Source organism: Artibeus jamaicensis, unplaced genomic scaffold (assembly GCF_021234435.1).
Source record: "Artibeus jamaicensis isolate MK-2021 breed Jamaican fruit bat unplaced genomic scaffold, CSHL_Jam_final contig_1284, whole genome shotgun sequence".
Lineage (NCBI taxonomy): Eukaryota > Metazoa > Chordata > Mammalia > Chiroptera > Phyllostomidae > Artibeus > Artibeus jamaicensis.
Window position 1 is genome coordinate 5,744,487 of NW_026521249.1, and position 18,912 is coordinate 5,763,398.

The 18,912-nt window shown below is 37.8% G+C and overlaps 1 protein-coding gene across 2 annotated transcripts in view; it reads right to left on the reverse strand.

The window, feature by feature from the left end:
- Positions 1 to 259: 259 nt before the first annotated feature.
- Positions 260 to 18,912, reverse strand: part of HNMT (histamine N-methyltransferase) — a 33,237-nt gene continuing 14,584 nt past the window's right edge. Inside the window, exons 4-7 of one of the 2 annotated variants that reach the window (XM_037133211.2) lie at positions 13,154 to 13,231; positions 11,978 to 12,108; positions 9,588 to 9,681; positions 260 to 1,563 (exon numbers count right to left, since the gene is read on the reverse strand). In XM_037133211.2, the coding sequence (XP_036989106.2) occupies positions 1,208 to 1,563; positions 9,588 to 9,681; positions 11,978 to 12,108; positions 13,154 to 13,231 (659 nt within the window). In that variant the 3' untranslated portion in view covers positions 260 to 1,207. Of the gene's footprint in view, positions 1,564 to 9,587; positions 9,682 to 11,977; positions 12,109 to 13,153; positions 13,262 to 18,912 lie in introns of both variants that reach the window. The other variant, XM_037133210.2, reaches the window with a different exon arrangement.

Here is an 18,912-nt window from a genome sequence, read left to right on the forward strand (position 1 = left end):
GTTGTCCATGTATGACCCATGGACATGAATGAACTAAGGCAGGGGGAATGCTGGAGGGAGGTGGGGTGCAGGGCAGAGGGGAAGAAATGGGAGAAAGAAATGGCACAATTATAATAGCATAATCAATAATATATACTTTAAATATATATTTATTAATTATAAAATTATTTATTTACTTATATAGAGGTATACTATTTTTATAAGAATCATAGATGTTTATTATTAAAAATAAAATAAAGCACATAAATAAGTTTTTACGAATTCTCTGAAATCGTACTTTACAAAAATGACTCTTGTCCTTTGAGATCTTAGAAAGACATAAAGGGGTAGAGTATGAAAAAAGACTTAATGTTTTCTAAAAACATAATAAATGATAAGAGGTGTATTTTAAGTCAGTGGATTTTAAGTTAATTGAGTTGATGTACCTGGCTTATCTTTTTAGGAAAAGCAGCTTGTTCTCAATCTCACTCTTTTATACTTGTATTAGTTTCAAACATATCAAAGATATGTTTTTAAGGATAAAATGATAAAATTATTATTATAAAATACGTTAATATCTCAAAATGGTTTTAGAAGGCCTTTTAAAATGTGTCAAGAACCCAGAAATTAAAAAAGAAAAAAAACTTCAGTATATTAAAAAAAGAAACAAAACATTATAAAAATATGAGATGAAACTAAAAAAGAAAACAAGCTGAGAGGAAATGGCAACACATGACAGAGGTAATTTTACAGTACCCTAAAAGTGCTTACCTTTAGTAATCAATACAAATGAGATAGCAACTACAATAGAGGAATGTACAAAGACAAATACTTCTTCACAAAAGGGGAAGATCAATAAATACACACTTTCTTAGTGTTCACAATAGCAGTAAGTGTATACTTTACTAGTATTTAAAGAATCCATAGTACATACTTTATTAGTGTTGTAGGAAATTCCAGTACAATCAACAATAGAAAGAATTTTATTATCAATAAGCCAGTGAAACTTAGCTGTCTCATTTTTCCAGCCTGGAGAAGGGGTGGGATAATACCAGCAATATCATTTATGCCTGTACGTGGAAGTCCAAGAATGTTATAATTTTCTAGATTTTATACATAAGAAATAATGTTCTATTTATATTTATGAGATTTACTTGTAATTTGAATACAGAAATAAATGATCAACATTGTTTAAAATATAATTTTTATATACTCTCATGATTGCTATTTATGCCTCAACCACTATGAAACTCAGATTATTATTAAAAAGAACCTTTCCATCTTTCTTGACACTGAATTCAGGCTCTTGTAGAGCTTTCGTAATTTCTGCTTTGAGATCAGGTGGTGCTGTTGTACTAAAGTTGTAGGTTTCTGTCAAAAAATCCCAAAGCAGGACTCCATTTTCATTACCATCAATAAAACAGTCAGATATGTCCATGGTGGATGGAAGGTCATGACATTCATATTTAATTCCCAACTCGTCCATCATCTGGGTGAGATCAGCTGCTGTGATGTACTGGCAGAGGTCATCCCGGGGTAAGCGGGATCCGTACTTTTTCCATAGCTTGTCCCAGCCACTGGTTCCTGTGAGACAGAATGAAGTTCATGCTTTCAATTATTCTTTCTTTTATTCACCTATCCTGTGAGACTATACATTAAATAATCGGGGTAGAGTAGTCAATTAAAAAAAAAAAGAAAATATATCCTTGTCCTTGTGTAGCTAAATTAAAGGAGTGAAGAGTTTGGGGGTAAGGAGAGAGGAATTTAAATAAACAAATAAATAAATAATCATATATCAGATGGTGTTTAATGCTAATGAAAAAACAAATCAGAGCAAAGAATAGTAGGGTCAAAGAGTTGGGTGGACTGCTGTTGTATATACGGTGGTCATAGAAAGTCTATCTTATATGACATTTGAGTACCGACATGCCAAGCCATGTAGATAAAACAGAGAGAGGATTATTCCAGGAAGAGAGAAGAGCAACTACAAAGGACTTAAGGTGGGAATATGCTTGGCATGTTTAAGAACTAGCTGGGAAGCCAGTGAAATTGGAGTTGAGTGAGCAAGGGGGAGAGTGGCAGGACATGAGAAGCCACCGAGGTGCTACCTGGTAGAACTTTCTGGATTGATGGACTCAAAATGATTTACTTAAACTAAAGACTGGGTAGCTTCTCATGTCTACCCACTTACTATGTTCTGCCTTGGACAGCCAATAACTAGGTGGATTTCTATAAACATTGTCCCCAACTTTAGAATGTTTTAGCAATGTTTATTGTATTTAATTGAAGACCTAGACCAGCATAGAAGCTAGGCTATGCAGCAGCTGAGGGAAAAGAGAGACATAGGTTAGACTATTCTTCTAACACTTCAAGACTGAGATGAGGTTTGTTATTTACTCTTTCAGAATCTCAGTTTTACCATCTATAAGATGGGGATAACTGTACTGAACTCGAGTTCAACTGAGAGTTTTTAATTAGATACTTTAAGTGAATCATTGCACAATGCTGAGCACATAGCAGATGAGTAATAAGTACTGACAAGATATATGAACAGTATATGAAATAAGTTTGATAATGTATTTCTAATGGTTGTAATCTTGAGACTGTGAAAAAGCAAACTGCGGACTTGCAGCCAAGATGGAGGCATAGGTATAACATAGGCATAAAATAACAACAACAATTTAAAAACAAAAAACAACCAGTACTGACAGAAAATTGAACTGTATGGAAGACCGACAACCAAGGAGTTAAAAGAGACACATTCATCCAGACCAGTAGGAGGGGCGAGTTGGGCTGCCAGGCAGAGAGGACTCACGGCAAAGGGGTGGCTGGTGGACTCAGGTGCACAAGGTGGTGGCTGTCAGACCCAGTGAGGCGGGGATGGTGGAGGGGCGTGTATACAAGGCAGCTGGCAGAACTGATGGTCCCACATTGCGATGCAGATAAACCAGGAGAAACTAGGGAGCAAGACAGACGGCACAACCCAGGGTCCCAGCATGGGGAAATAAAGCCTCAAAACACCAGTGGGGGTTGAGGTGTCAAGAGTAACTCCTAGCCTCACAGGAGAGACCCACAGGGTCCTAGAACATAAACAGGCCCACCCACACGGGAATCAGCAAAGAAGAACCCAATTTGTTTGTGGGAAGCAGGGGAAGTGACTTCCCCTGCAGAGAGTGGAGCAAATGCCACTGTTCCCTCTCGGACCCCTGTCCCACCTACAGCTTCACAACCCAGCAAGGTGGGTTGCCCCACCCTGGTGAATACCTAAGGCTCCACCCCTCACTGTGTAACAGGTACGTCAATAAAAAAAAAAAAAGGCCCAAACAAAAGAACAGATCAAAGCTCCAGAAAAAATACAATGAAGTGACAAAGAGATAGCCAGCCTGTCAGATGCACAGTTCAAAACACTGGTAATCAGGATGCTCACAGAATTGGTTGAATTTGGTCACAAATTAGATAAAAATATGAAGGCTATGCTAGGGGAAATAAAGGAAAATGTACCAGGAACCAACAGTGATGGGAAGGAAAGTGGGACTCAAATCAAGAGAGTGGACCAGAAGGAAGAAATAAACATCCAATTAGAAAATAATGAAGAAACAAGAATTCAAAAAAATGATGAGAGGCTTAGGAACCTCCAGGACACCTGTAAATGTTCCAACATCCTAATTATAGGGGTACCAGAAGGAGAAGAGGAAGAGCAACAAGTGGAAAACTTATCTGAACAAATAATAAAGGAGAACTTCCCCAGTCTGGCTAAGGAAATAGATTTCCAGGAAGTCCAGGAAGCTCAGAGTCCCAAACAAATTGGACCTAAGGAGGAACACACCAAGACACATCATAATTACATTACCCAAGATTAAAGAGAAGGAGAGAATCTTAAAAGCAGTAAGAGAAAAAGAGACAGTTACCTACAAAGGAGTTTCCATAAGACTGTCAGCTGATTTCTCAAAAGAGACCTTACAGCAAAGAAGGGGCTGGGAAGAAGTACTCCAAGTCATGAAAGGCAAGGATCTACATCCAAGATTGCTCTATACAGCAAAGCTTTCATTTGGAATAAAAAAGCAGATAAAATGCTTCTCAGATAAGGTCAAGTTAAAGTTGTTTATCATCACCCAGCCCTTATTATATGAAGTGTTGAAGGGACTTATCTAAGAAAAATAAGATAAAAATCATGTACAGTAAAATGACAGCAAAGTCACAATTATTAACAACTACACCTAAAACAAAAACAAAAACAAAGTAAGCAAACAACTAGAACAGGAACAGAACCACAGAAATGGAGATCACATAGAAGGTTAGCAACAGGGGAGTGGAAGAAGAGAGGAGAGAAAGGTACAAAGAATAAGTAGCATACATAATAGACAGAAAAAGACAGGGGAAGGGTAATAGTATGGGAAATGTTGAATCCAAATAACTTATAAGCATGACACATGGACATGAACTAAAGGGGGGAAATGTGGGTGGGAGGGGGCGTGCAGGGTGGAGGGGAGTGAAAGGGGGGAAATGGGACAACTGTAATAGCATAATCAATGAAATATATGAAAAAAAAAAGAAAAAGCAAATTGCTCTTCAAAATAGCTAAGTGCAGGAAATAGCCTAAGTGATCATCAGTAAATGCATGGATCAAAACTGTTGTACATTTACACAATGGAATACTACGCAGCAGAAAGAAAGAAGAAGCTCCTACCTTTTGTGACAACATGGATGACTGGAGAATATTATGCTAACTGAAATAAGCCAGTCAGTAAAAGACAAATACCGTATGATCTCACCTACAAGAGGAAACTAATGAATAAAATAAATGAATGTGAAAAATAGAATCAGAGGTATGGAAACAAGGAACAGTTTGACAGTGATCAGAAGGGAGATGGGAGGGGGATAATAGTGGAAAGAAGGGGAAGGCACTAGTCAAATAACATGTATGAATGATACATGGACACGGACAATGGTGTGGGGATTGACTGCGGGACCAGGGTGTGAGCTAGGCAGAGGAGGGCAAAAGGAGAAAAATTGGGACAACTCTAATGACAATAAAAAAATTAAAAAATAAATCCATAATTATAATAAATAAAAATGAATGCATATTGATTTGTAGACTTTCTAACACATGCATGTAATATTGAGCTGTTACCTACACAGTCAGTGCAGTGAATTAAGAGTAGTCAGTAAAGCCTGAATGCTTGAGTGAGAAGCCTGCTTTTTCCTCTTACTAGCTTCTTGAACCTGTGTCTCAGTTTTATCACGTGTAAAACAGGAATAATAATAGAATGTATTCATATAATTACTGTAAGAATTAACTAAGTTAAAAAGGTAATAAGCACTTAGTGCCACGGCTAGCACATAGTAAACATTGCTGAAGTATTAGATAATTAAGTTGGACTTGGCCAACACAACATGAAAAAGAACCTATATTTTCTATGAACTTCCAGGATTAAAGGTGAAGATTTCATTTACACAATGGAATATTGTCTTGCTGTAAAAAAGAAGGAACTCTTGCCCTTTGTAACAGCATGGATGAATCTGGAGAATATTTTACTAAGTGAAATAAGGCAGCCAGAGAGAGACAAACACCATATGACCTCTTTTACCTGTGGAATCTAGTGAGCAAAATAAACTGACAAACAAAATAAAACCATAGGCATGGATACATGGAATAGACTGACAGATCTCTGAGGGCAGGAGGGTTGGGGAGACTGGAAGAGATTAGCCAAAGAACATATAAAGTCTGTCTAGGAGGTATCCAGCCATGTAGAAAGAAAAATAGAGACATTTATTGAAGAAGATACAAGAAACATGTACAGGGGACAATGATGCCTCAGCCCCTTCAAAATAGGCACCTTGGGACCTCACATAATTTTCCCAACCGCCATCGACTTGCCTATTGTATTTTCCTGAATCTCACTGACAGTCTGAATTTATTCAATCACCTTTCAAAGGTGATTTTAGTTTTGGAAAAACAGAAGTCATAGGGAGCCAAATATGGGGTGTAACAGGGCTGAGTAACCCGAGTGATTTGATGTTTCACAAAAAAACTCTGCATGAGACTTGATGCATGAGCAGGCACATTGTGATAAAGTTGCCAATCGCCAGTTGCCCATAGCTGTGGCTTTCTGAGTCATCCAAATAGATTCCGTGGAGAAATTCTGAAGCTTAATGCAACATTTCATGCAGATTCCTTGCTTTACTCTCTCATTTTGAATGCAACGGCCACACAGTACACACACTCACTCAACAGTGTCTACTGCCCCCACTGATAAGCACAGTGAAGTCATTATTATTTATACATTCCAGTCCACTCTCCTTAGCTGCCAGGTTACACTGATGTCATGTAAACCATTCTCATTTTATTAACAATGGTTCTAATTTTTTTGGACGGACCTTGTATATATACATATATTGCTAGTCCATGGACACAGACAACACCATGGTGAAGGCCAGGGTGGAGCAAAGAACAGAAAATTGGGGAGCATCTGTAATAGTGTCAACGATAAAACAAGTGAAGATTTCTTGAAATGTTTTGGTTCCCAAACCTCTTTTACGATCTAATGAAAGGAACTAACTCTCCAGAAAAGTATACAAATAAGACAAACCCATGTCATTATGCATATAATTATAGGATGCTCAAGACCCCTGACCCTCATCCATGGACTAGGCTAAAGTTGCCTGATTTAACTCAACCAAAGAGGCTATACAAGGCAAAAATAGTAAATAATACATAGCCTAAATAATTGATGCTCCATTTATATTTCAGATGACAGAATGATAACTATAGAATATGCTCTAGGAATTGGAATGGAGCAGAAAAAAATACAACCTTAGTTCAATAAAAAAAATGAGGGTCATAAGTATATATTAAAAAATCATTCCAAATACAGTGATTATCTTCCCAAATAAGAATTTACCTACAAACAAGACTTTATAAGAAGATAAGTATTTCAGTGGTTGAGGAGAGCCTCTGCCATCATTATTTTTTTAACCTGGCAGAGAAAAATTAACACTAATAGCAGAAAATGTGCTGGTGTCAGATTTCTGCAATTGGGTGCCAATTCTGAGCTGAGCAATTATACAGTTTCTGACTGATGCATTTTCATAATGGCTCTTGGTGGGCACAACATACAATGGTATTTTTGTTTTCAGCATGATCTAAACCAAATTCTTTTTTTCCCACTGTATTAAAAAGAACACACTGCAGACCATTCTGCGTGGTGTGGGCCCAGCTCCCACTCACGAGATGCACAGGACCCACACCCATGGATAGGTTCTCCTGTGGGGAATCAGGTCTGCACTGTGCCTGGACTGCTGTGAGACTTGCTTTTGCTAAAACTAAAACTCCCTCACCCTGAATTGAAACAGAAAGTGCTTACAGTAACTTCCTAAAATCCATGCTAAACCTTCCAAAGATGAGTGTAACTGGTTCAACTACTTTTCCCTTTTCATCTGCAAATATCCCTCTTCTGTGATGTGATTAGTGTCATTGGCTCCTTTGTTTTCTGCAAAAGGTAACTACCTAAATTAGCAACCTGTGCATAGTAAATGAGGACCAACATGTGATGTGCCGAGAAACCCAATGCAGGCAGGCCATGGCAAGGGCCGTGGCTTTTGCTCCCCTGGAGAGAAAAGCCCTGCCATCCCTATTCCTCCACTGGACTCAGTAGTCCCTGTGAATGTCTCATTTCATCCATAATGATGTGGACACTGTGGGCCGGTGTCTGCATCAACACACCATGATTTGCCTCTTTCCTTAGGTAAAAAGAGGGAAGGACAGAAAACTTTAATACCTGCTTTTGGCTAATCTCTCTTAACCAGATAGATTGCATTTTAATTAGCAACTCATTCAACCAATATGTGGTTACATTTGGACAAAAACATGTCACTTGACACATTTCAGTGTGTGTACATCTTTTTGTTCTTATTTCTTTTCTTTTTATTTCCAAATCAAATCTTTTATCTTCATCATCAGAAACTTCTGCTTGTTATAATTAAGTGAATATTAACTGAAGCTGGTCTAGTTCTGTAATGGATACTAGGAACACAGATGGAAGCCTCTTTTCCCTCAAGCAGCAAGTATTCTAACAGGCTGACCACAAATGCTGTGATTTAATCCTGATTTTAATTTCTTTTTCTTTTCCTAATTAGTTCCACTTGCCTACCCTTCATTGCTTATATCCACCTATTTCAGTGTGCACTTTGTGTGTGTGGCTACATGTCTTTTTAAAAGATTTTATTTATGTATTTATTTTTAGAGGGAGGGAAAGGGAATGAGAAATAGAGGGAGAGAAACATCGATGTGTGAGAGGAAAAAAATTGGTCAGTTGCCTCTTGCGTGCCTCCAACTGGGGACCTGGTCCACAACCCAGACGTGTGCCCTGACCGGGAATCGAACAGGCAAACTTTTGATTTGTGGGATGATGCCCAACCCACTGAGCCACACCAGTTGGGGCTACATGAGACTTTTTTTTTAATTTTATTGAGTTATTTTTCAAGTACAGTTTTTTTTGTCTATTTTTCCCATCCCACATGAGACTTTTAATTGAGTCTTTTATTTCTGTTTATTAAATCCATCTTCAAATCTCCAGAAGTTTCTATATTATCTGATTCCATGTCCATCATGTACTAAGTTTTAGCTAAAACATGCTTTTTTTGTTTTGTTTTTTTGGAAGGACATTTGGAAGTGGTCATACTTTGCATATCATAAATGAGAAATAATAAGCAATTAGTCAGTCCAATTCAAATACATTTACTGGGAGTCTTCTAGGTGCTAAAGGCTTTGCAAAGATCTGGAACCAGAGATAAGAGTCAGAACCTCCTGCTCTCAAGGAACTCTGCCATACTCCCCACGTGGGGAGAAACTTGGCACGCTGCTGAAAGTGTTTACATGTCCGAATCCTACATTAAATTAGTAGTCTTTCAAAGACAAAGGCAAAGTTATGTTTGCAACCTTTGGAGCCTAGCAGTGACTGACCACAGGAGCTCAGTAAAAGCTGGATGAACCAAACCTACACAGCTGTCCTGTGCAGCCAACCTGCAACTGAGCACAGGCTGTGTTTTGAATAAGGCTGAACCCACATGGCTCCTGAGCCAAGGAAGGTGCTCTGCATAATTAAATCTAGAAACTGACCACCATTTTCATTATTTAATAATCTAATAAATTGCAAAAACGAGTTCTCAAACAACTGAGTGATTCAGTGTAGTCAGAGAAATCACTAGTCAATTCAGTAATAGGTAAGTGTCTAAGATGGACAGGCAAGAGCCTTAGCTGTGTGGCACATTTAAGATGACCACATAGAACAAGATGTTAATCCAGACATCTTTAACTGCCTAGATAAGACATGGGCTACATGAATGCTCTTAGAAATTTCATTTAATGACAAAATTTAACTCAGGCTTTACAAACTTATCTACAATGAGCACTCAGTTTTCTGCCTTGCAGTGTACCTATGAATGTACTTTTCTCAGGAGAAAGAAATGAATAGACATTTAATTCCACTAGGCTTCCTAAATCGGGAGCTATTGTGAGGGACTTGCCTAATACAGACTCCAAAGACATGCATCCATACATATCTGCACTACTGTTATTTTCAAATTGAGGCTGAATGAAAATAACTTACCTGACACAACAACAATAAGAATCTTAGCATTGGTAGCTAAGAGGCTGTGGAAGAATTTCAGGGTTGCTGGGATGTCTTTTACATAATACAGCACCTAGAAACAAAGGGAAAAAGAAATGAAACACTTTTCTATAGAATATCTTTGTGTGCTTGGGCTAAATACTCCTGAGTAGATTTTACTGAACAAACCACTTAAGAAGTTTAAAAATGAAAGATGTAACGTGGACAGCTAGAAAAATAATGTGAGAGAAATTTTGAGGAAAGGGAAACTATGTTATTTGCTCAACTAGAGCCAAACAGTTTTAAATTTATTCTCTCTGGCTTTAACAACACAGACATCTCTAGCTGGAAACACTTAGTCTCCACTCTACATGGAGGCACCAATTCTGTGCTTACTCCAAATATTGTGAATTGTAGTTCTTCTGGGAGAATTTGGGGCTGGCACCATAAACACAGATTCCATTTCATTGAATGTTGCTTTAAAATGAAGCCCTTTGTGGTAACTTCACCACGTGCTCAGATGCTTTTCTTAAATCACAGAAAATGTGACAGGCTCTGATGCTGACAGACTCTCTAGAACAGGACTAAATAAAACATGAAGTTACATGCTTGGCCACAAGATAATAGGAGTGAGTGGTCTTTACACCGAACACAGCTAGACCTTGGAATTTTACTTTGGTGGTGGAAAACTTTCCCTGAGGGCTTATATTCTTGGACTCTACCTCCATAGACATTTGTTTCTAATAGCTTATCTCTGTCTCTCTTGGACAAGAATTCAACTATTTTATGTAGATTCCCATGACAGAATTTATTGCATAAAACAAAACCAACTTAATCTATGGCTCCTCTCACAAATAAATGAAAGGAAATGGACTTGCACATGGCCTTGCTGCCTCAGCACCTCAGCAGCCCTATTTACTCGTATGTCATTCCATGCTTCACCACAGGGTCCATACTTAGATAGGTATCCATATACAGCTAGTTCATACGATGGTTAACAATCTGTGACGTGACCTGGTGAAAAAAGCGGAGGTGGGCCATAGCAGATACTCTGAAATTTGTTCTAATAGACACCAAGATTCTCTGTAGTTGACTGTGAATATTAAGATGAAAATGTTGAGTGTTAGTACTACAGACAACAATGAAGAGACAGAGACATAGCACAGAAAAGTGCAGAGTAGACAGACAATAAGAGAGGAACAGAGTCATAAGGCAAAGGAAGCAAAGATGTAAGAAAAACCATATGGGAGCTTTGAGAGAAATGGGAGAATGATCTCTGAAGTTGCAAAATTTCATACCTGGCAAAGAATGAATCCAGAATATAACTGGAGGGACTGGCTTTTGATAAAAGGAGGCTCTTGTAGTAAGATGAAAAAAAGATATGATAGGTGCCGTTGTAGCTATGATTGTAAATTTAGAGGGTAAAGAAAGATGAGTTTCCATCTGATGGCTTCTTCTTTCCCTTCACAGAATGAAGTGAGGCCATCAGTTGGGAAGGAGTGGTGGCAAAAGAGTTCTATGAGGCATAAGGAGAGAGGGAGGCCTGCAATCATTGTGTGAGGAGGTGGGAAGCAGGCCTATTGGAGGAATATCATAGGCTTGCTGGGCAACTCCCTTACAGGTAAAGGATTTCATCAGCTAAGAGAGCAGAGATGTGGGATTGCCTGAATATGCCAGACTTGGAATCATATCTTCCGTTGATTTCTTTTAAGTTTATTTCTTTGGGGAAACTGTACTTCTGAACTATAGAAAATAAGAAAGATCTTGTTGTTAATTGTGGTATTTCTAAAATATACACGTTTTAATAGGTGCCTCTATACCCATATGCTATCCAGAAATATTAGTGGAAATATGTCCATCTATTGAATAGTCATCTCCTTTCCAAGAAATACACTACCAGTGCTGGACTCTGGAAATAAATTCCTACTGAGTGACTGATATTAATAAAACTTTATTAGCTTAAGGAATCATCTAACCCGACCCTTTTCTCACATATACATTGCTAGCCAGGTCATCAACAGCAGGCAAAAGCAAGAGGATTCAGAAAAACTCTGAGACACGGTCCATCCAGACCACTAGAGCTACTGTAGAACTGTGGTAGAATATGTTATTATACTCTCCTATCCTGAAATCTATCTATAAACTTTCAGTTCTATGGGAAGAAAAATCAGTAACTCTGGAAGTATTTTGAGTAGAGAAAACTGGCTTTTGAATGTTACGGAGAATTTCATAGTATTATTAACATCTGTATCCTCAATTTGAATATGCTCACTTATAAAATCTGAAATCAGATTCTTATTTTTCTTTTTAAAGTTAAAATATTAAGTACTCTTCATACATATTTCTGAAAATCTTCTTTTTGAGAGTATATAACCATAAATATTTTTTACCTGAATCATATGAATGAAGTCCCACTTCTGAAGTTCTTTTTTCTCCATTATTCTATTTTTATATTCAGATGATGTCTCCTTATGCCAAGCAAACTTTATGTTCTCAAGGTTTGAGGACTTGGCTACAACCTCTAAAATACAGAAAAGAGGTGGTACACCATCAATTTTAATTGCAAATGTGGAGCCCATTTCCATTTAGAATTTTAATGCAATCAATGTTATATACATAACAAATATAAAACACATTTTTCTTTTTTCCATAGCTCTGGAAGACCAGAGAGTTTATCCTGATTTTATTCTCACTTCAAATAAAATTAGAGATGAGAGAAAGAGTCAATAAGAAATAATTATGAGAACCTTGATCAAACCTAGGTTACATTACCTCAGTATTAATAGGGAATTAACTGGTGGACTTTATCAATGAAAAACTGATGTAAAACAGGTGATAGGATTCTATAACCCAGGAGTCAGCAATCATGGCCCGTGGGCCATAGCTGACCCACTACCTATTTTTAAATGAAACACAAGCTAAAAACATATACTATTATATTGCCTGTTTTTATTCCTCTTTCATATCTCATGCTATTAGTTTTAAATGACTGAACGAAATCATAAGAATACTGTTTTGTTATATGCAAAAATAATATAAAATTCAAATTTTAGTGTGTATAAATAAAATTCTATTGAAACATACCCACAGTCATTAGTTTATTTTTGTCTGTGAATGCCTTTGTGCTACTGTGGCAGAGCTGATTAGTCGTGACAGAGATTCTGTGGTCTTCTAAGTTTAAAATATTTACTATTCTGGCCTTTTCTCAGAAAGAGTTTTCAGATTTCTACTATAATGCATTACACATAAGCTCTTTAAGGAGAGGGATGTTGATTAAACACTTCTCAATGAATTACTAACTCTGTATCTAAGAAGAAGCTTCAAAAATAATAGTTCCTGGCCAGTGAATGGACGGAGAGTCAGTAAATAACGGGGTTTAATTATTCATTGTTTATGTTAGGAGGCATTTAGTTATCCCTGCCAAGAAAACAAATTAATTAGGTGTCCCAATAAGCTTACAAAGAACATACCACAATAATGATGCTGTTAATGATTAAAGGGACAAATTTGGGATGATAAGTGTTTTGGGACAGAATTTAACATATAGCACCAGGAGTTATAGGTACCTTTATACTTGGCAATTTGTTCAGCACTCGGTTCAACAACTTCATTTTTGATAGGAACTCCTGGGTACTGAGCCTGCACTTTGGAGAGAATGTGAAGATCAATTTCACCTAGAATATAAGCATGGGAACAGATATGACTAGAAGAAAAAAATCATTAAAAATAATTTCAACTGGTTTATCTGTTTTAGTTTACTAGCAAAGCCCAACATATATAAGGAATAGCGCTCAGCTGTAGCTCTGCCACATTTTCTATGATGCAGAACAGGTAGGTGATAACTAGGAATAATAAAGTAACTTGAAGAGTGCTACAGTTGCTATTTATTGGTTCATTTACTCATTCATATAATGCTTATTCAATATCCATTTTTGTATTACATTAAATCTAAGATGCCATTGATTATAGGATGCAATCAACCCTTCTTTTTTATCACTTTAAAGTCAGAAAAAACACTCTCAATTATAATTTTAAGATATCATTAACTGAAAAGTGTATCCCAATTTTACAGATGTTAAAATACTAAAACAAACAAACAAAAACCCTTAGAATAAACTATGCGAGGTCAGAAGCAAACAAAAGTCAGATGCAAAATATATCAGGTACAAAAATGGATATAAAATTACGTCAGATATCTATCTTCAAAAACACCATGGTGTAGTGGAAGAAGCAGACATGGAAAGAATCCTGACTGGGTTGAGCTGAGGTGGGAAGAAAGGAGACAGTGAGGGGGAGGACAGGAAGAGAGACCAGAGAGGTAGAAGGCCTCACAGAGAAAGATTACTCCTGAGCTCTGTCTGTGTTACAGAGTAAGAGGAAGTTAGGCCAGAGATTTCTGGGGAGACGAGGAGTTACAAGCAGAGAGGAGAGGAAGATAGAGAGGCATGAAGTCAGGAAGAACCACAGTACACATGGGGACTACCAGCAGTTCAGAATTTTGAAACATTTGGGAAGGCACAGCTTCTAAGGAAGAGGGACACAAGAGAGGTAATTGGATAGAGGATTACAGCAGAATAAATATTAACTCACTGGTTCATGCATCAACTATTAATTGATTGTTTACTATGTGCCAGACACTGTGCTAGGCTCTGGCAAATGATGAGAAAAAGAGACACAGATCTCTGCCCTGATGAAAATTTAGCCTGTCAGTGATTGCATGAGAGAGACGGTGGTAACTTGGGTGGACTTGAGTCCCAAACCTGTTTTCTCTGCTTACTGGGAATATATAACCTCTGGCAATTTGCTTTACTTCTCCAAGCTGTATTTTTCTCACCATAAAAATAGCAGTGATGGTACATAATTTATCAGTTGTGAGGGTTACATGATGCAAGGCATATAAAGCACAGTGCAAGATAGAGTTGGCACCCAATAAATGTTAGCTGTACATTTTTATTATTATTAAGTTTCTCTCCTTAAAAATTTATCTTTCTTTCCTATTACCGATGCCTCCAACTTAAATTTTACTCTTAGGTGGTTATGATGTTGATAGCTTCACTGAAACAGACATATGTGCTGGTAAGTCTACTATATTAAAATGATGTTAGTCTTTAATATTTGTCATAAATTACATGAACAGAACCTATTTAAGGTTAGATATAGCAGGCAACAAAAGCAAAGATCACAAGACTAGGAAGTATGAAAGGAAGATGAGCAAAATAAATTAGAAACAAAATATGCTAATGTCGGGGAAGGAGGGAGTATAATGATATATAATGAGTGTATAAGAGTATAAAAGGAGGTAATGAAGGGTTGTGGAGGGACAAGGAGTAGGATAGAAATAGAAATGGAAGATGAAGGAGACTATGTGACAGTTTTCTCCAAAGTTGTCCCCACAAACGTGAAACCTGTACTTTCTTCCTTATTAATTCTAGCTGCCACTAATTAGCCATCTACTATTTGTCCCCAAAACTATGCAGGGGCTTTACTTGGAACATGTCATTTAATCCTGACCATAATACTACTGCAAACTCCACAAGAGTATTTCCAACAAGGAAAGTTGATTTGAGTAATTTGACACTCGGTGGATGTTAATGTGGGTAAAGTTTAAGGCACCTTTTTCTGATTCTAAAGCATTTGTTCTAATGATTTCATACAAGAAATAGGAAGATACCAAATTCTAAGAGGACACAGGATATTTTTATTCTTCTCGACAATAACTACCTTTGAAGGGTAAATAAAATAATTAAGGCAAAGGCAGCTATGAAAAGCTGTAAGTTAACAAGAAATAGAGATATTCCAGCTTGCCCCAAAGGACCAGTAGCCAAAGTTCTGTTCTTGGCTCTATCAGCCTAGCCATATATTTAAAAAATATATCAATTATGAGGATCCTAAATCCAATATTTTAAAACTCAAAGTTGAAATGCAATCATTTTCCCCTGGGGCTTGGTGAGCTCTCCTCCTAAGATGGATCTGTTTAAATAGCGAAATGCACCCAGCACATCCTGTGTATGTTTCTGTCTTGTCACTTTCCTAACCAGCAGAATGTTCTGCCACAGTCGGAGCCCACCAGTACCTTCTCCTATGGCAATGATGGAGGACACGATGCTAGAATTGCAATTGAGACACAGAAACCATGGCTCACGTAACAACCTCTGAAGTGTGACTGCATGTGTGGACATCAACCATACAAACATTCCCTGCTGGATCCCCAGGAGAAATGAACTAACAACAGGGGTGATAATGAGTCTATTTCGGCAGGAGTTAGCATATCAAATCCTTTTCTGACTTCATAAGTCAGGTGACCATACCCCTATTGGCCAGGGACAGTTCCACCTGATGCTCATTAGGCTGGTGTCCGTCTGGATTGATTTCTTATTTTAAGTTGTTTTTATTTCTAACAAAATATTATTGTTAAAATTTTATGTTTGAATATAGGTTTTTAGAAGAACTATTTAATAAATAGACAGATATAACAAACTAAAAACAAATTTCAATAAATAGTATTTTAAAAAGTTATTATTTTAATTATTTTGTCCACTCTTTTCAACTGTCACTCTTAAAAGTATCCTAGGCTTGACAATAACTAATGCCAGCATGCTCATAAGTCTTATAAGAAACAAATATACCACTTATTTTCAGTGGTATATTTGTTTCTTCTAATGGACTTATTTCTTACTGTGAGATGACAGAGAGGGAAAGGAGGAAGGGAGGGAGGGAGGCAGAGAGAGAGACCCTGTAAGATAATATATTCCTTGGTCTCATATCCTACACAGTTTGCTTTCTAGCTTTCTTCAAAAATAGAAGACATGCATATTTTTAAATGATTTATGTAAAACTTTTTCCTCATGAAAAGAGAGTGAAAAGAGAAGTAGTTCAGATGTTTTATAATATTATTTACAATCTAGTGTAAATATTTAGCCTTTTGTTATGTATTTTTCTTTTTTGCTTTTATTTTTTATTTTTAATATATTTTATTGAATATGCCATTACAGTTGTTCTATTTTCCCCCTCCATTCCCCTCCACTCTGCACACCCCTCCCCCACCATTCCCCCCCTTTAGTTTATGACCACATGTCTCAGGCTATTTAGATTCTATATTTCCCCTACTATTCTTGCCCTCCCCCCTATCTATTTTCTACCTACCATCTATGCTACTTATTTTCTGTACTTTCTCCCCCCTTCTCCTCCTCTCATTCCCCTGTTGTTAACCGCTCATGTAAACTTCAGTTCTCTGGTTCTGCTCCTGATCTAGCTGTCCTCTTAGTTTGCTTTTCTTTTAGGTGTGGTTGTTAATAACTGTGAGTTTGCTGTCCTTTCACTGTTCATATTTTTTATTTTCTTTTTCTTAGGTAAGTCCCTTTAACATTTCATATAATAAGGGCTTGGTGATGATGAACTCCTTGAACTTGATCTCATCTGAGAAGCACTTTATCTGCCCTTCCATTCTAAATGAAAACTTTGCTGGATAGAGCAATCTTGGATGTAGGTCTTTGGATTTCATGACTTGGAATACTTCTTTCTAGCCCCTTCTTGCCTGTAAGGTCTCTTTTGAGAAATCAGCTGACAGTCTGATGGGAACTCCTTTGTAGGTGACTGTCCCCTTATCTCTTGCTGCTTCTAGAACTCTCTCCTTCATTTTAATCTTGGCTAATGTAATGATGATGTGCCTCAGTGTGTTCCTCCTTGGGTCCAAATTCTTTGGGACTCTCTGTGCTTCCTGGATTTCCTGGAAGTCTATTGCCTTTGCCAGATTGGGGAAGTTCTCCTTTAGTATTTGTTCAAATAAGTGTTCCACTTGTGGCTGTTCCTCTTTCCCTTCTGGCACCCCTATAATTCGGATGTTGGAGCTTTTAAAGATGTCCTGGAGGTCCCTTAGCCTCTCCTCATTTTTTTTTTTGAATTCTTGTTTCTTCATATTTTTTTGTTTGGTCATTTTTTTCCTCTTTCTGGTCCACTCCTTTGAGTCCCAGTTTCCTTTCCATCACTATTGGTTTCCTGTGCATTTCCCTTCATTTCAATTAGTTTAGCCTTCATATGTTCCTCTAATTTGTGACTAAAATCAACCAGTTCTGTGAGCATCCTGATCACCAGTGTTTTGAATTGCACATCTGATAGGTTGGCAATTTCCTGTTCACTTAGATTTATTGGCTCTGCTCTTTGAGTTCTTCTTGAGCAATGTTTTGATCTGTTCGCAACTGTTAAGTATGAGGAGAGGAGCCTTAGTTGTTCACCAGAGTGGGGCCACCCAAGTTTTAATTTCTTGCTCTTACTCTTCTCTTTCTGGCACCTCTATGATTCGGATGTTGGAACATTTAAAGTTGTCCCGAAGGTTCCTAAGCCTCTCCTCTCATTTAGAATTCTTGTTTCTTCATTCTGTTCTGGTTGAATCTTTATTTCTTCCTTCTGTTCCAATCCATTGGTATCATTCCCGGTTTCCTTCTTGTCACTGTTAGTTCTCTGTACATTTTCCTTTATTTCACTTTTCATAGCCTTCACTTCTTTCTATTTTACGACCATACTCAACCAATTCTGTGAGCATCCTGATTACCAGTGTTTTGAACTGTGCATGTGATAGGCTGGCTATCTCTTTTGTCACTTAGTTGTATTTTTTGGAGCTTTGATCTGCGGTTTCTTTTGGGCCACATTTTTTTTTGTATCAGCAGGCCTGTTATGTATGTAGTGAGGACCGAAGCCTTAGGTATTTGCCAGGGCAGAGCAACCCAAATCACTAGATGTGATGCTATCAGTGGGGGATGGGTCCAAGAGGGAACAATGCCTCTTGTTCTGCTCTCTGTTGGCTTTCAGTCACTTCTGCCACTTTCCATAAGCAAATTGGGCCCTTCTGGTGATGATTCCTGGGTGGGTGGATTTGTATATGTTCTAGGACCCTGTGGGTCTCTCCAGTGAACTCTCCTGTGAGGCTGGAAGTTTCTCCCACTACCTCCAAGTCCACAAGTTTTTTTTTCAGTCAGAGGTTCTGAGGTTTTATTTCCCTGCAGTGGAGCCCTGAGTGGTCTGTCTCGCTCTCTAGTTGTTCCTTCCAGTTTATCTGTACACGAATGTGGGACTGCCTACTCTACCAGCCACTGCTTCACCCATCCCAGTCCACCAGCCACCACCTTGCTACCCGGATGCCTATCTCTGCCCCTCTTACCAGTCTGGATGAATGTTTCTTCTTTAAATCCATGGCTGTCAGGCTTCTACACACTTCGATTTTCTGCCAGTTCTGGTTGTTTTTTGTTTTTAAATTTGTTGTGGTCACTTTTTTGGTTGTGCAAGGAGGCACAACATGTCTACCTATGCCTTCATCTTGGTCGAAGTCCTG